The 26,488-nt window shown below is 46.8% G+C and overlaps 1 protein-coding gene and 1 pseudogene across 1 annotated transcript; both read left to right on the top strand.

Moving 5' to 3' along the window:
• Positions 1-6,773: 6,773 nt before the first annotated feature.
• Positions 6,774-8,958, top strand: LOC140219561 (putative nuclease HARBI1). Its single transcript, XM_072289449.1, has 3 exons — positions 6,774-6,942; positions 7,457-7,882; positions 8,951-8,958. The coding sequence occupies exons 1-3, from the start codon at positions 6,816-6,818 to the stop codon at positions 8,956-8,958; spliced, it is 561 nt and encodes a 186-aa protein (XP_072145550.1). The 5' UTR covers positions 6,774-6,815.
• A 10,859-nt stretch (positions 8,959-19,817) lies between these two features.
• On the top strand, positions 19,818-21,473 carry LOC140219560 (uncharacterized; annotated as a pseudogene).
• The last annotated feature ends 5,015 nt before the right edge of the window (positions 21,474-26,488 follow it).

Here is a 26,488-nt window from a genome sequence, read left to right as displayed (position 1 = left end):
GGTGCTCGTAGCTATCGTCACCAACGAGCAGCTGTCATCACCGATAACTCCGGTTATCCACACGCCAGTGGATAGTGCGCTGCTGCCCCTCATTAATGTAACCGGCACGGGGTCACCTTGTACGCCATCTGGCGCCTACGCCATAGGAATCGACTGCGCAACCTCATCTGTGTCAGTGCCACCATGCAACACCTGGATGCTGGAGTCCCTGTGCAAGTCCCATCGGCACTGACACTAGGGCTCCGGTCAAGTATAAAGCCGCTCCGGTTGTCAACACCGCTCTGTGGGCTTGGTTGCTGTACCACAATGCAGACAACTAACCCGTGGCTCTTCGCCACGCGGATGCTCCTAGCTATCGTCACCCACGAGCAGGTGTCATCACTGATAACTCCGGTTATCAACACGCCCGTGGAATGTGCCCTTCTACGCCTCATCAATGAAACCGACACGTGGTCACCTTGTACAGCATATGGAGCTTACGACATAGGATTCGACTGTGCAACCTCATTTGTGTCAGCGCCACCATGCGACATCTGGATGCTGGATTCCCTATAGAAGGCCCCATCGGCACTGAAACTAGGGCTGCCGCCAAGTTTAAAGCTGCTGCAATTGTTGCCACTGCTCTGTGGGCTCGGTTGCTGTACCACAATGGAGACAACTAACGCGTTGCTCTTCGCCACGCAGGCTGGTAACAAGTATTTTCTTTTTGCAAAGTAATCTAGGAATTATCGTCCGGTGTAGCTGCCGAGCTCCCGGTGATGTGTCACTATTGCTGTTGAGAGTGTTTGTGCTATTAGGTCCTTGCTTCTTTCTTCGGGAGACATCGAGTCTAACCCGAGTACCGATAGTGCTGAACTTGTATTAAAATAGCTGCAAAAACACCCAGCGGGCCAAAAAGAAATAATCACAGAAATGAAAGACTTTAAGAACCAACTACTGGCAACGAATAACATGGTGTCCGATTTGACTTCTCAAGTAACAGTAGTCGAAAAATTTTGCTAAAGCATCAACCCGTTGCGAAATGAAATCGAAGCCGTAAAAGCAGAAAATACTAAAGTTACTGACCTGGCCACATGGATGTCGCTGAAAACCGATCACGTTAAATAACCTAATCTTTTATGGTGTTCCTGACACTCATCCCTCAGAAACATTCGCCCAGTCTGAAGAAGCCGTAACCCAGCTGTGCTTGCAGGATCTTAACATCAACATAGATACAAAAGAAATTGAACGAGCGCATCGTCTCGGGAGGCACACCGCTGGGCGCCGCCGGCCTATAACTGTCAAATTTACGTACTTTAAGACAAATAAGTCGGTCCAATCAGATGGCCGTAAGTTAAAAGGCGCTGATTACAGTGTCGGCGAAGATTTTTCTTAGGCTCTACAGAAGGCCCGCAGGCACTCTTTTTGCTTTTTCGAAAGCAAAATCTGCTCGTTTTTCATTGCGTTACCAAACATTGCACATATTTACTAAACGCTACCTATTTGACGTGAAATCATCATCATCATCATCAGCCTGATTACGCCCACTGCAGGGCAAAGGCCTCTCCCATACTTCTCCAACTACCCCGGTCATGTACTAATTGTGGCCATGTTGACCCTCCAAACTTCCTTATCTCATCTGCCCACCTAACTTTCTGTCGCCCCCTGCTACGCTTCCCTTCCCTCGGAATCCAGTCCGTAACCCTTAATGACCATCGGTTATCTTCCCTCCTCATTACATGTCCTGCCCATGCCCATTTCTTTTTCTTGATTTCAACTAAGATGTCATTAACGCGCGTTTGTTCCCTCACCCAATCTGCTCTTTTCTTATCCCTTAACGTTACACCTATCATTTTTCTTTCCATAGCTCGTTGCGTCGTCCTCAATTTAAGTAGAACCCTTTTCGTAAGCCTCCAGGTTTCTGCCCCGTACGTGAGTACTGGTAAGACACAGCTGTTATACACTTTTCTCTTGAGGGATAATGGCAACCTGCTGTTCATGATCTGCGAATGCCTGCCAAACGCACCCCAGCCCATTCTTATTCTTCTGATTATTTCACTCTCATGATCTGGATCAGCAGTCACTACCTGTCCTAAGTAGATGTATTCTCTTACCACTTCCAGTGCCTCGCTACCTATCGTAAACTGCTGTTCCCTTCCGAGACTGTTAAACATTACTTTAGTTTTCTGCAGATTCATTTTTAGTCCCACCCTTCTGCTCTGCCTCTCCAGATCAGTGAGCATGCATTGCAGTTGGTCCCCTGAGTTACTAAGCAAGGCAATATCATCAGCGAAGCGCAAGTTACTAAGGTATTCTCCATTTACTCTTATCCCCAATTCTTCCCAATCCAGGTCTCTGAATACCTCCTGTAAACACGCTGTGAATAGCATTGGAGAGATCGTATCTCCCTGCCTGACGCCTTTCTTTATTGGGATTTTGTTGCTTTCTTTATGGAGGAGTACAGTGGCTGTGGAGCCGCTATAGATATCTTTCAGTATTTTTACATACGGCTCGTCTACACCCTGATTCCGCAATGCCTCCATGACTGCTGAGGTTTCGACTGAATCAAACGCTTTCTCGTAATCAATGAAAGCTATATATAATGGTTGGTTATATTCCGCACATTTCTCTATCACCTGATTGATAGTGTGAATATGATCTATTGTTGAGTAGCCTTTACGGAATCCTGCCTGGTCCTTTGGTTGACGGAAGTCTAAGGTGTTCCGGATTCTATTTGCAATTACCTTAGTAAATACTTTGTAGGCAACGGACAGTAAGCTGATCGGTCTATAATTTTTCAAGTCTTTGGCGTCGCCTTTCTTATGGATTAGGATTATGTTAGCGTTCTTCCAAGATTCCGGTACGCTCGAGGTCTTGAGGCATTGCGTATAGAGGCTGGCCAGTTTTTCTAGAACAATCTGCCCACCATCCTTCAGCAAATCTGCTGTTACCTGATCCTCCCCAGCTGCCTTCCCCCTTTGCATAGCTCCCAAGGCTTTCTTTACTTCTTCCGGCGTTACTTCTGGGATATCGAATTCCTCTAGATTATTCTCTCTTCCATTATCATCGTGGGTGCCACTCGTACTGTATAAATCTCTATAGAACTCCTCAGCCACTTGAACTATCTCATCCATATTAGTAATGATATTGCAGGCTTTGTCTCTTAGCGCATACATCTGATTCTTGCCAATTCCTAGTTTCTTCTTCACTGCTTTTAGGCTTCCTCCGTTCCTGAGAGCTTGTTCAATTCTATCCATGTTATACTTCCTTATGTCAGCTGTCTTACGCTTGTTGATTAACTTCGAAAGTTCTGCCAGTTCTATTCTAGCTGTAGGGTTAGAGGCTTTCATACATTGGCGTTTTTTGATCAGATCTTTCGTCTCCTGCGATAGCTTACTGGTATCCTGTCTAACGGAGTTACCACCGACTTCTATTGCACACTCCTTAATGATGCCCACAAGATTGTCGTTCATTGCTTCAACACTAAGATCCTCTTCGTGGCTTAAAGCCGAATACCTGTTCTGTAGCTTGATCTGGAATTCCTCTATTTTCCCTCTTAGCGCTAACTCATTGATCGGCTTCTTATGTACCAGTTTCCTCCGTTCCCTCCTCAGGTCTAGGCTAATTCGAGTTCTTACCATCCTGTGGTCACTGCAGCGCACCTTACCGAGCACGTCCACATCTTGTATGATGCCAGGGTTAGCGCAGAGTATGAAATCTATTTCATTTCTAGTCTCGCCGTTCGGGCTCCTCCATGTCCATTTTCGGTTATTCCGCTTGCGGAAGAAGGTATTCATTATCCTCATATTATTCTGTTCTGCAAACTCTACTAATACCTCCCCCCTGCTATTCCTAGTGCCTATGCCATATTCCCCCACTGCCTTGTCTCCAGCATGCTTTTTGCCTACCTTGGCATTGAAATCGCCCATCAGTATAGTGTATTTTGTTTTCACTCTACCCATCGCCGATTCCACGTCTTCGTAGAAGCTTTCGACTTCCTGGTCATCATGACTGGATGTAGGGGCGTAGACCTGTACAACCTTCATTTTGTACCTCTTATTAAGTTTCACAACAAGACATGCCACCCTCTCGTTAATGCTATAGAATTCCTGTATGTTACCAGCTATATTCTTATGAATCAGGAATCCGACTCCTAGTTCTCGTCTCTCCGCTAAGCCCCGGTAGCACAGGACGTGCCCGCTCCTTAACACTGTATATGCTTCTTTTGGCCTCCTAACTTCACTGAGCCCTATTATATCCCATTTACTGCCCTCTAATTCTTCCAATAGCACTGCTAGACTCGCCTCACTAGATAATGTTCTTGCGTTAAACGTTGCCAGGTTCATATTCCAATGGCGGCCTGTCCGGAAATGGCGGCCTGTCCGGCGGCCTGACGTGAAATCACAGACCGTCAAAGAAACAGAATAGCCATCGCATTATCCCACGAATATAAGAACTCGCCCTATCATCTCACATAGTAATCTGTCTGTTTGAGTAATTTTCACGACCATACGCAGTTTTCTGCCAAAGCTTGAACACGTATTAAATCTTATGTCATCATCCGCCAGTAACACATTCATACTAGCAGAAACGTGGCTTACAAAAGAAATCAGTGACGCAGAAGTCCTGGCCGATCTTCCCAACTTCAACGTTTATCGATGAGACAGGTGAGACGCACGTGGCGGAGGTGTTCTGATTGCCGTGAACCAACAATTGCCGTGCGCACCAGTTAACATTGACAGCCACTTGGAAACACTGTGGTTAAAATGTCACTGTTACCCAAAAACAGTACTGTTAAGTGTTTGTTATCGACCCCCTCTTCATGAACCGGACTTTTCTACTCTCTTAAACTCCATACTAAATGGAATTACTTCAAAGCGTCCCGATGTTATTATTGTCCTGTTTGGAGACTAATTTTCCCCACATTAACTGGCACAATGGCACTGCTTTACTGGCAAATCAAACTGAAGTGAGCCACTTTATAGAAGTGTGTCTAAATTACAATTTACCACAGCTAATACTAGAACCAACCGGTGTGTCGGGGGCATATGCCAATATTTTAGATCTTCTACTAACCAGTCATCCTGAGAGCTTAACATCCTTACATATCGTCCTGAGATTAGTGATCACAAAGTTATTCATGCTGCCTTCACTTTCGCTCCCCCACCACGCGATATGCCCGGGAAGACAATTTGTCTGTATAACAAGGGTAAGTATTAGGCTATAAATACTGAATTAAACGCATTCTTTTCTGCTTTTGCAGATGAATTTAATAACCATTCGATTCATGATAACTGGCTGTTCTTTAAAAACAAACTACATGAACTAAAGAACCAATTTATTCCCAGGATAACCATTCGATCCAATCGACAAAAGCCATGGTTTACGAGATCCTTAAAACGACTACAAAAAGCGCCGTTATTGCCACGCTAAAGTTAAGGCAAGCTCAGTTGCGCGGGAGAAATATGACGCTGCCGAAGTGGCGTTCTTAATCGGAATTTGCGTTGCCATGCGAACCTTTTATCACTATGACCTGCCAAACATATTACTTGCTAATCCAAGAAAATTCTGGCAGGTGATAAAACCCGAAGAAGCGCGTATCAATAATCTTACTAACGATCTGGGTGAATCAGTGACAGATTTAACCTGCGATAATATCTTCCACAACGCGTTTTCTTGAGTCTTCACTAACGAAATGGACACACTTCCAACCCCGCCAACCACAAATATACAGTGCAACATGTCAGCCATCGCATTCACAGTACGCGGCCATTTATCTGTGATAGAAAATATTTTAGCAGGGTTTCTATATTTATTATTTTCACAGTCGCTTTCCACAGGCGCCATGCCAAACGAGTAGAAGATGGGGAAGGTAACTCCAGTCTACAAGTCGGGCAACGAAAATTATCCCCTAAATTACCGCCCCATCTGTTTCACAAGTGTTCCCTGCAAGATCATGGGGTGCGATTTTGTAGAAATTCTATTACTTTTTCCATGCCTTTTGCCGCCATCACTGAGCAGCCATTGGTCGAAAATGACCGGGCCGCGCCCATTTTGTCTGTCAATCACGCGACGTCAGGAACCCGCAAAAACTGTAATCGTCATCGTGACGTTGACGCACTCATTATGCGGAGCAAAAGGCACGGATTTTCGGCACGGCCAGAGGCAGGGTCGTTTCCGAAGGCATAAAAAAAATGGCCGCCCCTCTGATCGCTAAGGCCGTGGCTCTTCGCCGTCGCCGACGTGAACAGGGAGAGCCAGACGACGCGTTTGACATGCCGGATGACCATTTTCGACGGCGTTTTCGCCTCTCGAAGGGAACGGTGCGGTTGTTGTGCGAGGAACTTGCGGGGGAACTAGAAGCTGAGCGAGCGACGGGACTGTCGATGGAGCGGAAAGTGTTGTGTGCGCTGCGCTTCTTTGCTACCGGGAGCTTCCAAGCGTCCGTTGGGAGCGAGGAGACGATCCGTGTGTCGCAGTCGACGGTGAGTGAGTGCGTGCGACGTGTGGCAGAGGCTGTCGTGAACGCAGGGGCCCGCAACAAGTGGGTCCATTTTCCAAAGACAGCCGACGAAAAGGCAGCCGTGAAGGAGGGTTTCCTTCGGCGCGGCGTTATCCCCGGCGTCATCGGATGCGTAGACGGCACCCTCATAGCCATTATCGCACCCAAGGGTGAGCGCAAGGCTGTGTTCATGTGCCGCAAAGGATACTACGCCCTCAACTGCATGTTCGTAAGTAAAACTCACGTTTTCTGCGATCCTTTTTGAAAGGTACGTTGCTCTTGCCAACGGGCACTTTCTCTGGTTTACGTTTTACCTCAGATCTGCGACGCGGACATGAAAATCTTGGCCTTGGACCCTATGCGACCGGGGTCGGACCACGACGCTTTTGTCTGGCGGACGACATGGTTGCGCCGGCGGTTCCAAGCGGGGCGCATCGTGAATGCCTGGGAATACCTCCTCGGTGAGAAAAAAACATTTTTTTTGGCGCAGTCACGCTTCAGCAGCGCAGAACGCCGTGTCCTCTCCAACCCAAACTTTTAACCAAACCACAAGAACATGAGTAATTCCGGAGTAAAAAAAGAACATTAAGACATTGACTGCCACCATTGGCAATGTTCGAAGTGTTAAGTTACAAGCACATTATGTGTCTGCGAGGAGCTGACGAAAGCCACACGTATTAGTGCTTTCTGCACCCAGTGACTGCCAGAAGCAGAAGAAATGAACACACATTACTGCTACTACTGTCATTGATAGCACCAACAAGTGTTGATTTCTTGTTTGTGGCAGGCACCGAGTAGTGCACTTGTAAATTGGTTAAGAGTTTGTGTCGGGTATGGACATGCTCAACTCATGCTTTTACTTGGGACTTGCAACCCTGAAGTCTACCTTTGTTGAATGATGCTGTAGCTTTCCTCAGTTGACAACTTGCCTCTCGTCAGCGGAGTACTCAATGTACTATTTCCATCTTTGTGCAGGTGACAGTGGCTACCCCTTGGAGCCGTGGCTCCTGACCCCGGTTCCTGGCCATCCTCCAGTGCACACAGCCGAGGGGCAGTACAACACAGCACATGCCGCCATGCGTTCCGTAGTGGAGAGGTGCATTGGGCTCTTAAAGAGCCGTCTCCGCTGTCTTCAGCGATATCGCACCCTCCTCTACGAGCCGGAACGTGCAGCCAACATTGTCGCGGCATGTGCTGTGTTGCACAACCTTCGCCTTTCTGAAGGCGACGAGTCAGGCGATGACAGTGATGACGACTGCAGCAGCGGCAGTAGTAGTAGTGAGCTTGACAATAACGGCGACCCCATGCCACACAGTCTGCCCCGTAACACGGGCTCTAGAATGCACTACTTGAGAGGGCGGGCTGTTCGCGACAATGTCATTGGCATGTTTGGCACAACCCGTGAGCAGCACATGCGTTATTTGAGGAGCGTGCGGTGGCAGCTGCGACGTCAACAGCAGCGTCAGCATCGCTAGGTGCATGCACACAGTTTTAAGTAATTGCATTGTGCATTTCATGCTGTGAAATTGCAGTTGATGTCTGCGTAATGCAAAGCATTCATGATTTGCTGAGAAATGTAAAAGTTGTTAAATTATGGGGTTTTACGTGCCAAAACCACTTTCCGATTATGAGGCACGCCGTAGTGGAGGGCTCCGGAAATTTCGACCACCTGGGGTTCTTTGACGTGCACCTAAATCTAAGTACACGGGTGCTTTCGCATTTCGCCCCCATCGAAATGCGGCCGCCGTGGCCGGGATTCGATCCCTCGTGCTCAGCAGCCTAACACCATAGCCACTGAGCAACCACGGTGGGTACCTAGAAGTTGTGTAGTGAAGGGTTATGCAAAGCCTGCACTTACAGTAAGTAAAACAGTATCGTTAGAGGTGACATAGGAGATTGAAAGCAAGCTAAAAATAAGTGCATATTCAAAGTGTCTGCCACAATTTGCTTGTTGCTGCTGTCGTCATCCAGATGCATGTAGCCTGATTCTTACTCGTATCCCCTTAAGCATTGATGGACATAAGCGCCTGTCTCCTCACTTTCTACTAGCACAAAGAAGCTCACAGAAGCCAAGATGTACGGTGTACGTCACACCTTCCGCTCCATGGAACGTGCTGTTGCACGCGCAGCTTCTAGGTCCGCCACCATTTTGTCTCGCAGCAACGGCAAAGTTTCTTTCGAGTGACGAAAATGCCGTCCAACTGGTCATCCGACATGTCAAACGCTGTGGCTCCCGCGAAGTGTGTGCACGCACGAGCAGTTGATAGATTTCAACAAAGTGACCTCGCTTGTATATAGCAGAACTCAGCAATGTTAAACAGTAATATTTGTACAGTGCAAGCTAGCACTATAAATGTGGTTGCGATGTGTAAATAAAAGCACTAGAGGAAAACTGCACCTTTCTGTATTTCAGCCTTCAACATACACTTGTTTATGCACACATCACATGTGACAGTGTCTACATTGAAGAAGTGTGAGAATCATGGGTACTCAGTAGTAGAGACATTATGCAACATATCACAGACGCGTTGGAATAAATATTGGATCACATTGTTCTTGCATCATAATATATCACAGGTAACGGCATGCATCGTTTAAGAAAACTGTTGTACACTGCACAAGTACACAGTAATAACAACTGGCTTAAACTGCACCAGAAACAGAAATGAGCAGGTGCTTAAATCACACGCCAACCGACTATTTATCACAGCGAAATGTATAGGTACATCACTACATGTGAAAGGAACATGCTGTTGTGGCGCTCTGAAACTGAAAGAGCCATAGCGCCATATTATGATATTCAGTAAGACAAGCTGCATAAATATTACACACAAATTGCACCACAAGGGCTAAAATACAATGTATCACAACCTGAAAGATTACTGAATGACAACAGAATGTTTGATAATGAGACAGATGTGCAAGAAAAGAGACATTCCAGCTCAGTAGGTAGTCACACAAACAAATATGCAACAAACAAAAAATAAACATTACAAATGAAAAAAAGGAGCATAGGCAAGGAATTTTCATAACTTTTTTCTTTTTTGCTGTGTATATTGACAGGTTGCTTTCGACATCATAGTAAGGCCTGAAAATTTCACCATTCGATGACAAGGATTAAATTGTAGAACACTTGCAGTGTGGCGTCGTGCTTAAATTGACATGACAATAACTAGGCACCTCAAAATTGCAGTGCCACAGTCGGAATGCCCGCACACACCAGACCTACAGGCACTTTTGCAGGTGAGCCTGATGGTGTGCACGCTCTTATGGCTGAAGTAAACCTTGAAGAAAAAATTCATGCTGCAACGGCTATGCTACTTATGGTTGCAATAAAGGGTGACTTCAGCAATTATTTATTTGCAACCTAGCAATATTTGCCCTTCATATCATTAATACCTCAGCAAATTTTAAGATAAGTTACAAATTCCTTGCCTATGCTACCTTTACATCCTTTAATTATGTGGGGCCTGAGAGGGGGGAGGGGCTTGGCTGCCACCATGCCCCAGTGCAGCCAGCAGCAGCTGAAGCAGGCGCTCGTTGGTCTCGTGCGACCGACGCGCCACTTCGAGGCGTTGCCGCTGCACTTCCAGGCGCTGCGACTGCACTTCCCGCATTCCCGCCACCTCCTCCCCGAGGTGCCGCAGGCTCTCCATGTGGGCCTCGTGGTGCTGCCGCAGGCTCTGCAGGTGGGCCTCGTGGTGCTGTTAGCAAAGATGTGTAATTAGTTTAATTACAGAAGCTCAGTAACAAGGCCTTCGTGTGTTGCTATCATCCCCATCTGCAGGCTATTGTCTTGTCATTGTATATTCAAACACTGGAAATATCTTTCTGGCCCATCAAACTTGTGCCGTCGCATTCCATTAAGATGTGTTACATTGCTATACCTGCTTCCTTGAATTCAACGCCACTTTTTTTCTTTTTGCCACATAATTGCGTAGATATTTGCACGTTATATCACGCGAATGTGTGCAAGATATCACCACAGGACTACACGTATACGTTATGCTTGTTCACTGATTATTATAATTTTTAGAGAGGTCATATGCTCATCAATTTCATACACAGAAAAATATACATCTGTGGCCTTACACATACCTGCCGGTTTTGCTCCAGCAGTTGTTGGCGGAAGCGGGTGTCCTCTTGAACTCTGGCTTCCTCCAACTGGCTCTGGCGAACGTATGCGGCAGTAGCCGTCATCACAGCACCATCAAGTTCCTGCTGCCTGGGCTGTCTACGGGGTGCCCGTGGCTCTCGAGGGGTAGGCTGCGGCACCTGGGGGGTAGGCTGCGGCACCTGCGGGGTAGGCTGCGGCACCTGCGGGGTTGGCTGAGGCACCTGGGTGGTAGGCCGCAGCACCTAGGGCGTAGCCGGTAGCTCTTCATGCAAGGCAAAAGCAAAGACTGCTCATTCACTGTTATCCGACCTACACAGATTGATTTTCCTAACCAATCACTTTGAAATGTCATTATAGCTGCATAGCTACAATAATGATACACAAAACAGGTAGTTAGAGCAAAAGATGCCACAGAAAGTTGCTGGTAGCAGTAACCCTTAAGAAGCACAAGGAATCTCTATTACAACATCATGTCATTTGTATTCTTGCATTTCTCCTCCATGAATAAGAGCTGGATGTTGGACACAAAGGTAATAACAGCACAGTGACGTACTTTACTTCATAGCAAGATCATACAGCAACTGCAAACAACAATGCTACTACAAAAGCTAGGTCACTGCCTTACGTGTAAGGCCACTTGGCCCAGCAACAGCTGCAGGGCCCGACACCACGAAAGCAGTTGTCGCTGGTGGATGTCTGCGGGAACCACTGGGCCCTGCAGCTTCCTCTGAACTTGCCTCGTCCTGCAATCAGAGTAGTGTTCAGACATTACGAGCAGTGTGTGCAATGCGCATCATGTACACAAGTTGCTGCTCAGAGTACATAACCTATATTGTCACTTGCACAAAAAAAGGGCTTAAAAATTTTGCAATATTGTGTTACAATGTAATGCTGAAAATTTGTGAGGTCACAGCACGTCACACAAACAACACTTTTTTAAATCCAATGTACGCACCTCGCTATCGGGGAAGTACTCAGGGGGGGGGAAACAAGGACCCCTCCTGTCCTCATAAGGACGTCGAGGACGCGGCCGTCCACGCCACCAACTTTGCCACCTCCAGTAGCCCTGCAAACACGGCAACAACGACAACGTGAAACTACGTTACTGTCAGCATCATTAGAAGCTCACCTCTTCTCGCTCGCGGCCCTGGCCGCTTCTTTTTTCGCTTTATTGGCCATCTTGGCCCAGTGGTTGCGCCAACGGCTGGTGGCCTTTACGGCTGGCCCCTGTGCGTTAAGCACCGCCGCCACCTCCTCCCACAGTTCGTTTTTTCTAGCAGCAGTCATACGTGGCGAGAACTCTGTAGAAGCTCTCGCCAGGTATGGGTGCTGCTCGATGAACTGCACGAGAATAGCCGCCTGCTCTTTCGACACCCGCGGCCCTTTTGCTGCCATTTTCTCTTTGTCAACTTGAGAATTTCAGCCGGCCCGCAGCACAGTAAGAAATTTAGAGGCAAACATTCTGCCCAAGCTAAGCGCCTGCATAAAGTGCTCACTACGACTTATTTCTGCCTTTTTATACCACTAATTTAAAAAAAGGTGAAGTCACTACTCACATTTAATGTTGTAGCAGCTTCTTTCTCGGAGCGTATCAGTGCAGGAAGTATTACCGATGCAGCGATAACTTTGACGAAGCTATCGTTATGTCATGGCGGTGCCCTATGGAAAATGCCTTGACAGTTCTCGATCCACTATGTTGGAAAGTTTCACCTCGGGGGCTACGGATAATTCTTCTTGGCCCTTCCTAAAGAAGAAATTATCACACGTCAGACATGCAGCGAAAACCACACGACAATGCAAGCACTACACGAGCAATAGTTACTCACCTCAATCAGTGTCTGACGGGGGCGGGGCCGCAATTACGGGCACGCAAGGGGCTGTCAGCTGTTCAGACAGACACGCTAGGGGCTGTCAGCTGTTCACAGGTAAACAAAGGCTGCCATTTTGCGGGCGCTCAACGGCGTGGATTGGATGCACATCCGACTACTATGTGGCTACGACTTCAAAAATAGAGCACTTGCGTTTGCATTTCTTTGGACTGCGGCAGCTTTTGCGTTCTAATGTAACAAAATGAATTTGCTTTACGCAGCATGGAAGTCCGCTTTTATTAAGTGCCGTTTTACAAAACAAATTTACTATACAGTCCCGGAAAAAGAGAAGAGAATACGAAAGAAACATCCGGCCAATGAAGGGAGCTTCTGATTGGACGATCCAAGAAAACGTCGTGCCTACGTATACACAACTTCTAAAATCGGTGACGTCACGTGACAAGGCATTGGCATGAAAAAAGTCATTTCTACGAAATCGCACCCATGGAGCATGTAATCTACGCTCATATTATGAACTTGCTAGATGCCAACAACTTCTTTTATCCTTCACAGCACGGGTTCCGCAGGGGCCGTTCTTGCGAGACCCAGCTTGCACTATTTCTTCAGGATGTTCATGCTAATCTTGATCGGAACACACAAACAGACGCCATATTTTTGGATTACGTGAAAACGTTTGACAAAATCGCTCATCAACGCCTATTACTAAAACTATCTCGTTTGCAGTTGCATCCTGATATCCTAAAATGGCTTGAGCCATTTTTAACTAACTGCTCACAGTATGTCTCATTTAATAACCACGCTTCAAAGATTACACTCTTCACATCAGGCGTACCACAGGGGTCCGTCCTTGGCCCCCTTCTTTTCTTAATTTACACTACCGAGTTACCATGGCATATGTCCTGCCATATCCGTATGTTTGCCCATGACTGCGTTATTTACCACACAGTCAATACCATCGATGACCAAATAACTCTTCAGTCGGACCTTAACCAGGTACAAGAATGTTGTGATGTTTGGCTGATGACACTCAACTCTAATAAATGCAAACTTTTCTCGTTTACCCGTCGTCATCACCCTCTTCGCTTATCTTATCGGATTGGTGACGTCACCGTGGAATCAGTGGAATCCTACAAATACCTAGGTATCACCTTGACCAATGATCTACCCTGCAATGCGCATGTTACTAATGTTGTTTCATCGGCTAACAAGACATTCGCATGTCTAAGACGTCACCATCGGCTCGGTCCATTGCATGTAAAATTGTTAGCCTATAGATCATTGGTAAGAGCGAAACTCGAATACGCATCTGCCATCTGGGATCCGCATCAAGCATATCTCGCCAATGCCCTCAAGGCAGTTCAAAATCGCGCCACCAGGTATATTTATTCAACATACTCTTACAACAGCAGCATATCATCCTTAAAAAAAATCTTCCTTATCGCTTCTATCCCTTCGTCACCGCATCGCCAGCCTTTCCCTCTTCCACAGGTTCTACTATTCGATGCTCAATTGACCACCATACATTGTTCCCGCAAACGACGCATTGGCCATCCCCAGCAGGTAGCACAACCACATTGACGCACAAATGCATTTTCGGCCTCATTTTTCTTCCGAGTGGCTAAAGACTGCAATGACCTTCCTCATCAAATCTCTGCCATCACCTGCTCTTCAAAATTTGTTGAAGATGTAACAACTTTTTATTTACAGAATTCAATGCACTATAACACTTGTTTGTGTATGTTGTATGCCCACCCGTTATGTATTACCCCTACTAAGGGGTCTTTAAAGAAATAAAATGAAATGAAATCAAACGAGTTTCTAACGACAATGGTATGAGGACGAGTGCTTGGAGAAAATCGGACGTCTAAGTTAAAATGGCGATGATGGACTTATCATAAAGGCAACTCTACGACGGCATGACAAACAAAAGTATGCCGACAATTGCACGAGGAAAAGGCAATGACGAGGAGGTACTCATAACGATGGCGTCACAGCCGTGTGAATGCGATAGGATGATGGCGATGGCGTGACAACGACTGTATCATGTACATCGTTTTACTACGGTGTTGTGATGACGACGTCATGGAGAAAGTTAAAGGGATCAGCTGGAGTGATGACAATGGAACTACGGCGGCCTCACGCCAAAAATATGACATCTAATGCAAAACGACTTTGTGGCGACAATGGCGTGACGATGATAACATGACAACTCATGCATAGCAGCGACTGTTTCACGAGTACGAAAAGACGGAGCTATGTTGACAACTATGGCTGAATTGCAAATTGAATGACAAAATACTTGCCAAAGAATGGCAAAGAAGCAATGAGGTTGATGGAAGAACAAAGGCCATGTAGCGACGACTCTGTGACGACGATTGCGTCACGGCAACGGTATAAGAAGAGTAGGATGAGGCTGGAGTGGTAACAATAAAACGACAGCGATGGCCTCACGATGGTATGACAACTAATGCATGACGAATGTGGGACGAATAAAGCGTGACGACGACAACGTAAATAAAGTAAGGTTAGTAGTAAGTAAGCTAAGTAAGGTAAGTAATTTATTAGGGTTACAGCGGAAGCATAGAGGTAGAGCATCCGCCTCGCGTGCAAGAGCACCGTGGTTCGAATCCCGGTGCCGCGCAATTTTCCACCGGATAAAAAAAGGAAATCAGCGTGTTGATAAAATTGCATAAACAGGCCTGGAGTGCGGCCTGATCCCGGTGACAAGAGCCGGTAACGCCCTCCCTCACCAGAGGAGGAGTGACCATTCTGGTCCAGTACATGGCCACAACCTCCTATATGAATCAAACCCCGGCCCTCAGGCCCAAGCAGCTGCGAAGCAACTGCCCACGGTGGCGGTCAGACCTGCGACGATGCAACGGTGCTAATAATCCCGGGTACTGGACAGGCCGCCATTGGAATCTGAACCTCGCAACGTTTGATGCTAGAACGTTATCTAGTGAGGCGAGTCTAGCAGTGCTATTGGAGGAATTATGGGACAGTAAATTGGAAATAATAGGGCTCAGTGAAGTTATAAGGACAAAATAAGCATATACAGCGCTAAAATCCTGGCACGTCCTGTGCTACCGGGGCTTAGCGGAGAGACAAAAACTAGGAGTTGGATTCCTGATTAATGAGGATATAGCTCGTAACATACAGGACTTCTATAGCAATAACGAGAGGGTGGGAGGTGTTGTTGTAAAGCTTAATAAAAGGTACAAATTGAAGGTCGTACAGGTCTACTCCCCTAAATCCAGTCAAGATGACCAGGAAGTCGAAAGCTTCTATGAAGACGTAATGTAATTGGCAACACCTAACATTCTGTGCACTGCAGCTTTGTCCGTTGGTTGCGACATTTCTTAAAGGGACATGCTCCCGCTGGCATTTGGCCTTATTCCATCTTGGCTGATGACATCACCCAAAAAGTTAACTTCAGTGGGCCTGAACTTGCACTTGCTTGCGTTAAAAGTTAAGCCAGCGTTCTTTGCCAGTTGAAATACATTTTGAAGGCATGTGTCATGTTCTTCTTTAGTGACGCCCCAGACAAGAACGTCATCTACGTATACACGCACCCCCGGAGCCCTGTCAAAAATTTCGCTCAAAGTTTTTTGAAAGACTTCAGGAGCCAAGGCCATACCGAAGGGCAGCCTCAGAAAGCGGTAGCGACCGAGTGGCTTGCTGAATGTGCATATTTTTGATGTGGCGTCATGCAAAGAAATTTAGTGGAAACTTGAATTCGCATCGAGGCGGGAAAAATATTGGGCGCCGGCGAGCTCAGCCTCAATGTCTTTACGTTCAGACATCTGATGGTGCTCACATTTCAGGCATTCATTGATATGCCTAGGATGAATGCATACGCATAGCGTGCCGTCCTTTTTACGTACAATGACAAGCGGGCTCACCCAGTCCGTTGGTTCTGTCACTTCCGTGATGATGGGGCCCGTTCCATGCGGTCCAGCTCCTCCCGCAGTGGTTCTTGTAATGACAAGGGTACGCGCCGCGCTGGCTGGACTACAGAAATCGAACCAGTGCGTAATACTATCTCATACTGTCCGGCAACACAGCCTATTCCTTGAAAGAGTTGAGGAAATTCCTGCAGTATTTCGTCCACAGCGCCAGCGTTGACTGCATCCACCGACCTCGCGACCAGTCCAAGCGCCTCACTTACAGATCATCCGAGTATTGCCTGGTTGCCTTTTTTGTCTATGAAGAAGTCGAAGCTCCCAGCCTGATCTTTTATGGTGACTGGTAACGACGCGACACCGAAGTGTCTGATGGCGTCCGCGCTATACGACCACAGAATGGAACTGCTCGGCTTTAAACTTTGCATCCCTTTGCACTTCTGATAGACCGAGTAAGGCAGCAAGTTAGCTTGGGAGCCTGTGTTTACTTTCAAGAAGGCATCCTGGCCGGCCACTTTAGCGTTTACGATCCAGTCCTTCGAGTTTCTCACACTGTATGTTTTTACATCAAGGATGTCGAAAGTATCCTGCACGTTGGCCACTTCGCCTACTGTAGACCCTTTCTTGCAACACGCTGCAAAATGATTGGTGCCACCACATACAAAACAAGTCTTCCCGAACGTCGGACACCTACTACGTTCGTGCGAGCGGTTGCATTTCATGCATTTAAACGGACGCTTCTTTATCGACGCGACCTGCTTTTCCGCCTGAGTCCATGCCTCGTTCTGCTGGTTGGACAGTTCAGCAGCCTTGCAGATTTGTTCTGTCTTGGCTAGCGACAGGTCTTGTACTTTAATGAGCTTCTGCCGCAAATTGGGGTTATGTACACCGAATACAACCTGGTCGTGGATCATTGGCTCGGTTAATTCAGCGAAGTTGCAGCTTCGGGACAGCTTTCGCAAGTTGCGCAGGAAGTGTTCAAAGGGCTCCGCTTCGTCCTGGGTTCCTGACCGGAAAATGTACATTTCATAGACTTCGTTTTCCTGTTCCTCACAGTGCTCTTTAAACTTCCGCACGACCGTCATGTAATCATCCTTGCGTTCCGCCTCCAGAAAGGTGAAGTTGTTAAAAACCTCAAGTGCATCGTCGCCAGCAACACTCAGCAACAGCGCAGCCTTGACAGCTTCTGACCTTGGTTCTTTCGTAGATGCTGTCGCTTGTAGGAACAGTTCGAACTTCTGAATGAACACGTTCCAATTCTTCGCGATGCTGTCGGATGATCCGGAAAGTTGCAGATGCTCCGGTGGCTTCGCTAGCTCCATTGTTCTGAACGGTTACGTTCATCCAGCGATGCCACTTCTGACACCAGGTATCGTTTAGACGGAATCCAAGAATGAAAGAACGTTTATTCAGGAAAACACCGAGGGTATATATAGTCGTCGGCATTCACAGGCACGTGTTGCCGTAATCTTCGTGCTGTCAGTCAGTTCAGGCCGATACGTGCGACACATGCGTAGTCTGCACGACACAGAGCAAGACACCGCCACTAAGAGATATAAATAATACTAGGCGAAAAATACCAGCCCAGCGTTCCGAACAAGAGAGAAGCTTATCGTTCGATGGATAACATAAAAGAGAGTCTCATTGCATGCCACATATAAATGAACACTAGTATAAATGTGATCTTGCTTCCTTAAAGAAATATTCCCGTTCTTATTTAAAATATTTCATATTAATTACTGCTTGCCACCGCCTCAATTCCTAATCCACTACTTCCTCTGGCTTTCTTTTTGTCGCTGGTAAGTGACTTATAACCATTCTTTCACCCTTTCGCGAGAATGGTTAATCAAGTTTGGAGTGCAAGTGCACCATCTGACAAGAATTTCCGGGCGAACGAGCGTTGTAGACTCGGCAAGTTGGTTTGTGTTCAACATGGCAAATGGCGAATACGAAGAGAATAGTGATGAGGCGCATCAGATCATCAAGGTGATGAATATGTGCAGTGTTTATGGGCACAACGGTCAGATCTCTTCAAAGTGCGTCAAGAAATGTTCATTGTATATCAGTGCAGAAATGAAATGGTAATGGTACATGTAGCTCGACTGTATAAGAGCCTCAGGAAACCTTCACTGTAGAGGGTGATAAACGCCTAATACCAAGATGTAAGGTAATGGCGCATAGGTTACGCTATGAAAACATCAAAAGTGGCAGACAATTAAGACTGCTTACGCGTAGGAATGCGAAAGCATTACAGTCATAGGGGTGAACTCTTTTCAAGTAACGTTTTTACTCGTAATAAAGGTGCTTCTGCCGATATTGTATTCGGCGTGTGTATACGAATATTCGTTGACCACCAGACTCCAACATTTCGGATACTCGGGCTGCGAGAGTGATGAGGGTAACAATGGTGGCAAGTGGTGATCAGCCAGACGTAGACGTAGTTGTTGTTCAAAGAGAGTTAAGTTCATGCTTTGATATCCTCGATGTCTAGCGGTAGGTCGGTTGTGATGATTTCGTCTTCTCTGGCGACAATGTCTTCGTCATGAGACCAGTATATGACCGGAATCTAGTCCTTGGGTTGTAGTGGCGGAGGTGGTGTCGGTGGTGGTGCAATGGGGTCGATTTATACTAGCATCGACTTCTGGTCAATGATCTACGTTGATAAGTACTTGACGTCTCTGAAAGCGTTCTGGTTGTAAACGCGAGGTCAATGTGAGCTCTTGTAAATCGCCATCGCTGTACGTGGGGTTACGAGTAGTACTCCTAGATTGTGGCAGAATCTGCGGAGAGTGTTATCGTTGGTCCTTCCGCTGTGATAGAATTCTTCGAATAGGACGAGTGATTTAGAGCGGATTTCTTGCGGTATGTTGCACATCACAAGCGATTTTGCTTCATATTCAGACATGTCGAGAGCCAGATAGATGAACGCTATGACGAATCCGCTGGTCAGCGACACGGACCACATTTTTTTGTGATGGCTCCATCGCGCGAGTTGTGGTGGTAGGCGACATAAAAAGGCCAATTTTTGTGCGCTAGATCGGTTTCTTGTTTTTGGGGGTTTCTGTATTCTGAAACATTCAAGAATATGTAGCAACAAAAACTATTCTTCTGTTATTAGTGCCGAAGTTTCAGTGCGTTTTCCATACCACGCCCTCCTATTGCCAAACCGAAACCAAAATAGAAACCACATTGCATGGCTTCAAAAATAAGTTTTTTTTTCTACAATATTATTATTCAAAACACTTTCTAAATCTTGTTATGATTGAAAGCTTAATTGATGTCGTAAAACGTAGTTTTGCGTTTGTAATTATCTTTAACTGTAGAACCGGACACAAGGGAGGCTAACGACACTTGTCGAATTGTTCGTAGAATATCTGTTGTTTTGTTTGCCTTGGTGCCTACGTCGGGCTTCGTTTTGCGAATTTCCCAAGTGCTAATGCAAGTATAGCAGGGTGTTTACGCCACCTAGACCAGATTCCAACCAGCAAATGAAATTCAGGGCTCACAAATCAAGGAAGCGCTAGTTAGCTCGGAATCAACACACGCCCAAGAGGCTCTCTTTGAACACAGTAGACCCTGGTGCATCGGCGACTGCCAAGAAGCTTGGGGACATTGCAAAAGCCTACGATGCTCCACTAGAGGATTTTACGCTCCAAGGAAGCAGAGTAGTAAACATTTCAATCTTTTGTGATGTGTTTTCATCGCGGGCATGTAGTGAATGCTGGAAGACATCGCTGAACCTCGAGGAACGCTCGAACAGAGGGACATGCTCTACTTGCACAGTCGTGTGCACCGATTCTGGGTTCGAGCTTGTATTCGATACATGGAGAAGACTGGCGTATGGCAATGTGAACGATACTCGTCTCGTTTGCGCGAAGCGCCAGCTAGGAAAAGTGCGCGCAGGTGCGGAAACATTTTCTAAAGTGGTGAGCATGCCTGCCCCTCCCCGTCACTCCGCCTACGAAAATATATCGTCTCGGCTTTCTGCTGCGGCTACCAAAGTGGCGCCCAAATTGATTACCTATGCTTCTGCGGAACTTCATAGTGTTGTGGGGAGTGCCGCGTATGGCGTTTCATGTGATTGAACATGGCAAAAACCTACACATTCATCTTTCAACGCCTGTGTATCAGTGATTTCTGTTAACACAGGAAAGGTTATTGATGTTGAGGGCCTTTCTAGCTCATGCAAGTCTTTCAAAACAAAAAGCTAGTTCAACAAATAAAGTGCTGAGTACCAGGAGTGGAATGCAATTCACACTTCCTGTCAAGGAAATCATGAAGGAAGTGCCGCCACTATGGAGATGGTTGGTCTGTACCGAATATTCGAAAGGTCGGAAACAACTAGAAGCTTCAGGTACCTGCAATACTACGATGAGCGGGATACTAAGAGTTATGCGACAGTGAAAGACATGCATCGAAAAAACAGTGTCCAGAAACTTGAATGCATCGGGCACGTTCAAAAGCGCGTTGGCTGCTGCCAGAGAAAGCTCAAGAAGACAGTGCGTGGACATCGAGGTAAAGGGCAGCTCACAGATGCCCTCATCGACCGCCTGCAAAACTGTTACGGCATCACCATATGAGCTAATGTGGGGAACCTTTCTGCAATGAAACAAGGTAACCTAGCCACTCTGTTTCACTGCAGCTCTACAGACAAGCACCCGAGACACGGCCTGTACCCACTTGGACCACAAAGATGATGTGGGAACAGAAGAGTAGAAGCAGTCGGTGAAGGGAAGTATGTGCACAAAGGAGGGATGCCATGCAGCGTGCTTAACAAATTGAAAACAGTGTAGAATGATTTTTGTTCGGATGAACTTCTGAGGAACCCAGTCTTTGAGTGCTTGAGCGTTCCCATATGGCAGCGGGCTCCCGAGAAGGTCTACGCAACCTTGCCTACGCTATGGTTTGCCTTGAGTGATGCTGTGGCACACTTTCATATTGGTAGTGTTGGCACCCTGGAAGTCCTCAGGAAGGGTGGCATCGAGCCAGGGCACTACACGACAACAGCTTGCATCCAGAATGCTGAGCGCAAGCCAACTGACGGGACAAAACAGGCCCGAAAGAAACGATGAGCAGCTATTCGGGCTAAATGAGACTATAATGCATCTAGCGAGGAACCCAGCTATGAATCTGGTGCATTTTAGGTCTCTATGTAGTGTTTTGCACATGTTTCGCTAAATCTCAAAAGTTTTTTTCCGTTTTTCTATAAACAACTTTTTTCTATATCTAATGTGACGGAAGCTTTCATAACCTTTTTGTGGGTGTGTATTTGGACCTGAAATTTTATATGCTCATTTTGAACATATATACCAGTGATGTGAACCAGAATGAAAAAATGAGTAAATAGTTTTGAATTCACAGCTCATTTTGCTAATTGGTATTGGTAAAACTTGACATATTTGTTCAATGTAAAAATTTTTTAGCGTTACTTCAATAATATTTATTGTGTAACATATATTCTGGTTGACTGCATAGACCCAACATTTCGCTAAGCAAATGGCAAAGTTTTACTCAAGTAAGTCTTTCATTAGTAAGTTTTTTCAGCTGGTGTGACTACCCCTTTTAACCCATTTTTTGACAAAAATTACCCGCCACAAAATAAATAAAAATATTTTGCGCTCTAAACAGCTGGGAAAGGTAAATAAACCATGGTACTTCTGAAGACAATTTATATCAACCCTAGCTCCTTCTTAACAAAAACTTTTTTAGTTGCCTACCACCTTTTTAGTTGCCTACCACCTTGAATGTTCGACGCTGTGTTTGGAGCAAACGCAAGTCCTGTGAGGGGAAGCGTCTGAGCAGCATTATGTGCGTTGATTCAGGCACCTCTGTCATAGTGTTAGCAGACAACAGTCCCGTGCACACACTATACACACTGAAGATCGTATTCTGCACAAAATCCTTGGGCAAACAAGTCGTTCCATCAAGATGCGTACTTCGAGCCAAGCTCAAGCTCCGGCTTTCTCTCCCCGTTTCTGTCGTTTCAACTCGGCCTTACGCTCGCTGATTTCTTGATCGCGTTCACGATTGCGACATTTTCGTCGGCCTCTCGTTTTCTAAATTTTTGTTCAAGCTTGCGACAGTAAGTTGCGGCCTCTCGTTTTTTTTTTTTGTAATCTATGCTTGCGCGCTTTGCCCCGCATATTGTAACCTTCTATGACGAGCACGGCATGCTGTCGTTGCCTGCCTCTTCGCTTTGCCTGGCAGCATTCATCTCTGTGTTGCTTCTTCGGCTGTGACATACTTGCGTGGGCGGCCACGTTTGCTTCGGTAGCCGCCATAGATGTAGACGCTTCTGTCGTTATCGAGGCCGTAGATGTAGATGGGGTCGCCTCACAGTCTACAGCACGAAGCGCAGAAGCCGCGAAGATAAAATCCAAAGCCCAATTAGCTCGCCGGCGGCCAAGCACCTCGTCTTCGGAGGCGCGATGCCTTTTAGCCTCACAGGAACATCTGCCCGCTCACACGACATGCGGCGTCACTGCGCTTCCTCTCTGCGCCGTGCGTCCACTTGATGACGCGTTTTGACGACCATCTTTCGGTCGCACCAGGAACGACGCCGATGCGTTTTCTTGTAAGGGGACATATAGGGCTTTTGCCTCAAATAATAACCATGAAGAGACGATATACGAAAAGATGTCTATGTCGATAGTAATACGGCCTCCCCAGGGACCTTGAACACAAGGGCCCGGGAGCAAAAACTCTGGAGAACGTTGGTTCCGCTGTCCCTGTCTCCATATAGAGGAGGCGATATGAGTCTTGAAAGAAGAGATATTTTAAGCAGAGCGCCTCTAACGCTCCAATCCACTCAGGTGGCAGCAGAAAAGTGGATTGATTTAGCCTTTTTAACAAATGCATCTCGCAAAGACACGAGCGACACGCACTGAGCTGGGCTCTAAGACACATAGGTCTGCGCAAACACTCATGACTGCACTCACTCACACTCACTCGCACTCATTTCAAATGTGTGAGTGCGATGTGAGTGAGTGCCAGTGAGTGTGAACGGTGGTGAGTGCTTGTGAGTGAGTAAAGGGGAGTGTGAACGTGAGTGGGTGCCTGTGAGTGCGAGTGCAGGTGAGTGTGTACGTGAGTGAGTGTGAACGTGGTGTTTCTGAGTTAGTGGAGGTGAATGTGAACGTGAGTGTGGGTGCAGGTGAGCGAGAACGTGGCTGAGTGTAGGTGAGCGTGAATTTGAGTTACTGAGTGCGGGTGAGTGTGGACGTGAATTAATGTGAGTGGAGGTGAGTGTGAAGGAAATTGAGTGCTTTTTGGAGTAGAAGTGAGTGTGAACGTCGTAAGCACTTGCGAGTGAGTGGAGGTGAGTGTGAATGTGAGTGAGTGCCTGTGAGTGGGAGTGCAGGCGAGTGTGAACGTGGTGCTTCTGAGTGAATGGAGGTGAGTGTGAACGTGAGTATGGATGTGAACATGGGTGACTCTGGGTGTGCGTGAACGTGAGGTACTGAGCGCGGGTTTGTGTGAATGTGAGTGCTTGTGAGTTCAGGTGATCCTGAATAAGGGTGTGAATGATGCTATATATATCAGTAATTGCCCGTGAGTGTTAGTAGATGTGAGTACGAAGGTGAGCGAGTGAACGTGAGTAGACATGAGTATTAACGTGGGAAAATGTATTACAGCTAGCATAAGAATTGAAAACGTGTAAAGTTCCCTTTAAGAGTGGATTGTGAGAGCGTAAACATGCTACGTTCGTATAGTAAATCATGGGAGGCGGTTCTTTGCGGGACCCTATCGAAGAGCAAGTGGACGCAGCATCGAAGGCACGTGCATGTACCGCGTCCCAACTTCTTCATATAAAACCCCGTTTAAGAGCGTGCGCCCCTTTCAAGAGAAGAAGCCGTGCGGAACGGCTGTGCTCCAAAATGCTCTCTGTTGGAAACAGCGTATCAGCCCGCCCCAGACTGAGGATCGTCGACCCCGTTTCTGAATGAAGATGCAATGTACAAAGGTGTCCTCCCGCGTCTACCTGCCAGTAACGATGTTTTGAATTGCATTTTTCTTCATGCGTTCATGAGCGGCAGGCCATACCGTGCTCTGACTTCCGAGACGCTCTGCTTGAAGCAGTGAATACTGCAGATACTATAGGTGTCGCACAGTATCAAATGAGCCAGGTGGGGATGGTTACTTGGGCTAGTGGTGCGGCGAAAGAGACTCTCATCACATGTGGTGAGCTGCGTGTCAAAGTGCTGATGTGCGTGGTGATAGATCCGGAGATTAAAAGATCAAACTCAAATTCCTATGGTTTCCCCCTTCCCTTGTACCTCAACGCGCTGAAGAGGCGTTTCAGGCCTATGGTGAGGTGAAGTCGGTGGAGAGAGAACTATGGAGGTGTGCTGATATGAAAGAGTGGGTGACAACGAACCGGTAAGTTTACTTGGCGTTCAATGACAATGTCACCGTAAGGTGAATACCGCAAATTATGTACATTTAGGGACACCAATGCCTGGTACTTATTCCCGGCAGGCCTGCGCTGTGCCTTCGTTGCAAGCATGTGGGACACGTCCGTCGACAATGTAGAAAACCGAGATGCTTGCAGTGCCACCGATTTCGTCACTCGGCGGACGCTTGCGTGTCGGCCTACGCCAATATGCTTCGCTCTGACAAATATAGGGTAGACGAGGCCCAACTGGACCATCTCATGGATTTTACAGAGGTAGTAGATGCCACCGGGGAGACTACAGGTGGCATCAGGAACGAAGAACCAGAGTCCACAAAGCCAATGCCGAGTAGCCACAGCAGCTCAAGTAACCATAGCGAAGGTATAGGCGAGGATAACTCGCTTTGCCCACGTGGCCTCGCAAACCTTAAAGAAAAGCCCCCTCATGACAAGGAAGGAGAAGAGGCGATGGACAGCAGTCATGCAAGTAGACGCCCGTCACCATGCAACGACGGCGCAACACAAAGTGCGGTACAGGCTCCCGAAAAGTGTCTTCTAATGCTCAACGAACTTCTTTTCCTGGTAATAATGTGCCGGCGAATTTCATCAGCGTAGTCAGGAGACTGCCACAAAGAAGTTCAAAGGGAACAAGACCACAGATTTACTTGTGGCCAAGGCCGATAATGTGTAGCGACACTCAACGTACGTGGGCTACGGACCATACGGCGTCAGCCGCAATTACTTCACGTGCTCTGGCAGTATGAAATTGGTGCTAGTGCTGAGCAAGAGACCAAGATTTCGTTTGCTAGTGATGTCAACCTTGCGCTGCAAACTTTTCAAACAGATTACGAGGTATGCATTAGGCAAGTATGTGGTGCGTTCGCTAGATGCCTTTTGTTAGAAAGCAGTTAAAGCACTCTTGATTGTCGCTATGTGTTGATGAAGTAGGCCATGTTATATGCCGTGAGCTGCCTTTTCGTTCCCGTAATGGGCGGTTGAATTGCGTTTACGCTCCCTAAAAAGTGAGGGACAGGAAGGCTTTCTTCCTCTCTCTTGCACCACTCATAGATACTGACAAAGAATTCGAAGTGTTGGGAGACCAACTGCGTTTGTCATTCCAGAGATCACTCATACCTAACTAAGCATCATAATGCAGCTGCTACATTCTTACATCAGTTAACGGAAGATAATCTAATAGACACGGGAGCCTACACACCTTCCTGGGTGCGATTTACGCACTTTCAAAGCGTCTCTCATGCTCGACTTGATCGTGTGTAGGTTTCGACGAATCTATGGTCTCACATTCACAACTATGCTGTGAAGCCAATATGTTTTGCAGACAACTGTTTAGTAGCTGTCTCATGGGGCCCCAAAAGTTTTGCAAGCTTTCTCAGAACTGAGAACTGTGGAAACTTAATACACAACTTTTACGAGAGGAAAGTATTTTAAAACAAAGTGAAATAAATATACCTAGAGATAACACAATGTCCATAGCTTCCATTGTTTGCTCAATGGGAAATGATCAATGATAGAGTAATAAATGAATCGACTGCCATTATATGTGAGCTGTCTCAAAGAAGAAAAGCCGGAGAGCATTACCATCATGATCTACTTCACCAGCTGCACGCTTTCAAAAGCCAGGAATCAGGGTTGAGACAGCTCTCCATCCGTATTGCTTGATTCTCCGACAGCGTTATCGACTTCGATTTCAAGTAGATGATTCGCCGCGTTTGTTCAAGAAGTCCATGCTTAGAGTCACGTCTCGTT

Source organism: Dermacentor andersoni, chromosome 7, assembly GCF_023375885.2.
Source record: "Dermacentor andersoni chromosome 7, qqDerAnde1_hic_scaffold, whole genome shotgun sequence".
NCBI lineage: Eukaryota > Metazoa > Arthropoda > Arachnida > Ixodida > Ixodidae > Dermacentor > Dermacentor andersoni.
Note: the sequence above shows the minus strand (reverse complement) of the source record. Positions and strands in the feature narration are given on the sequence as shown.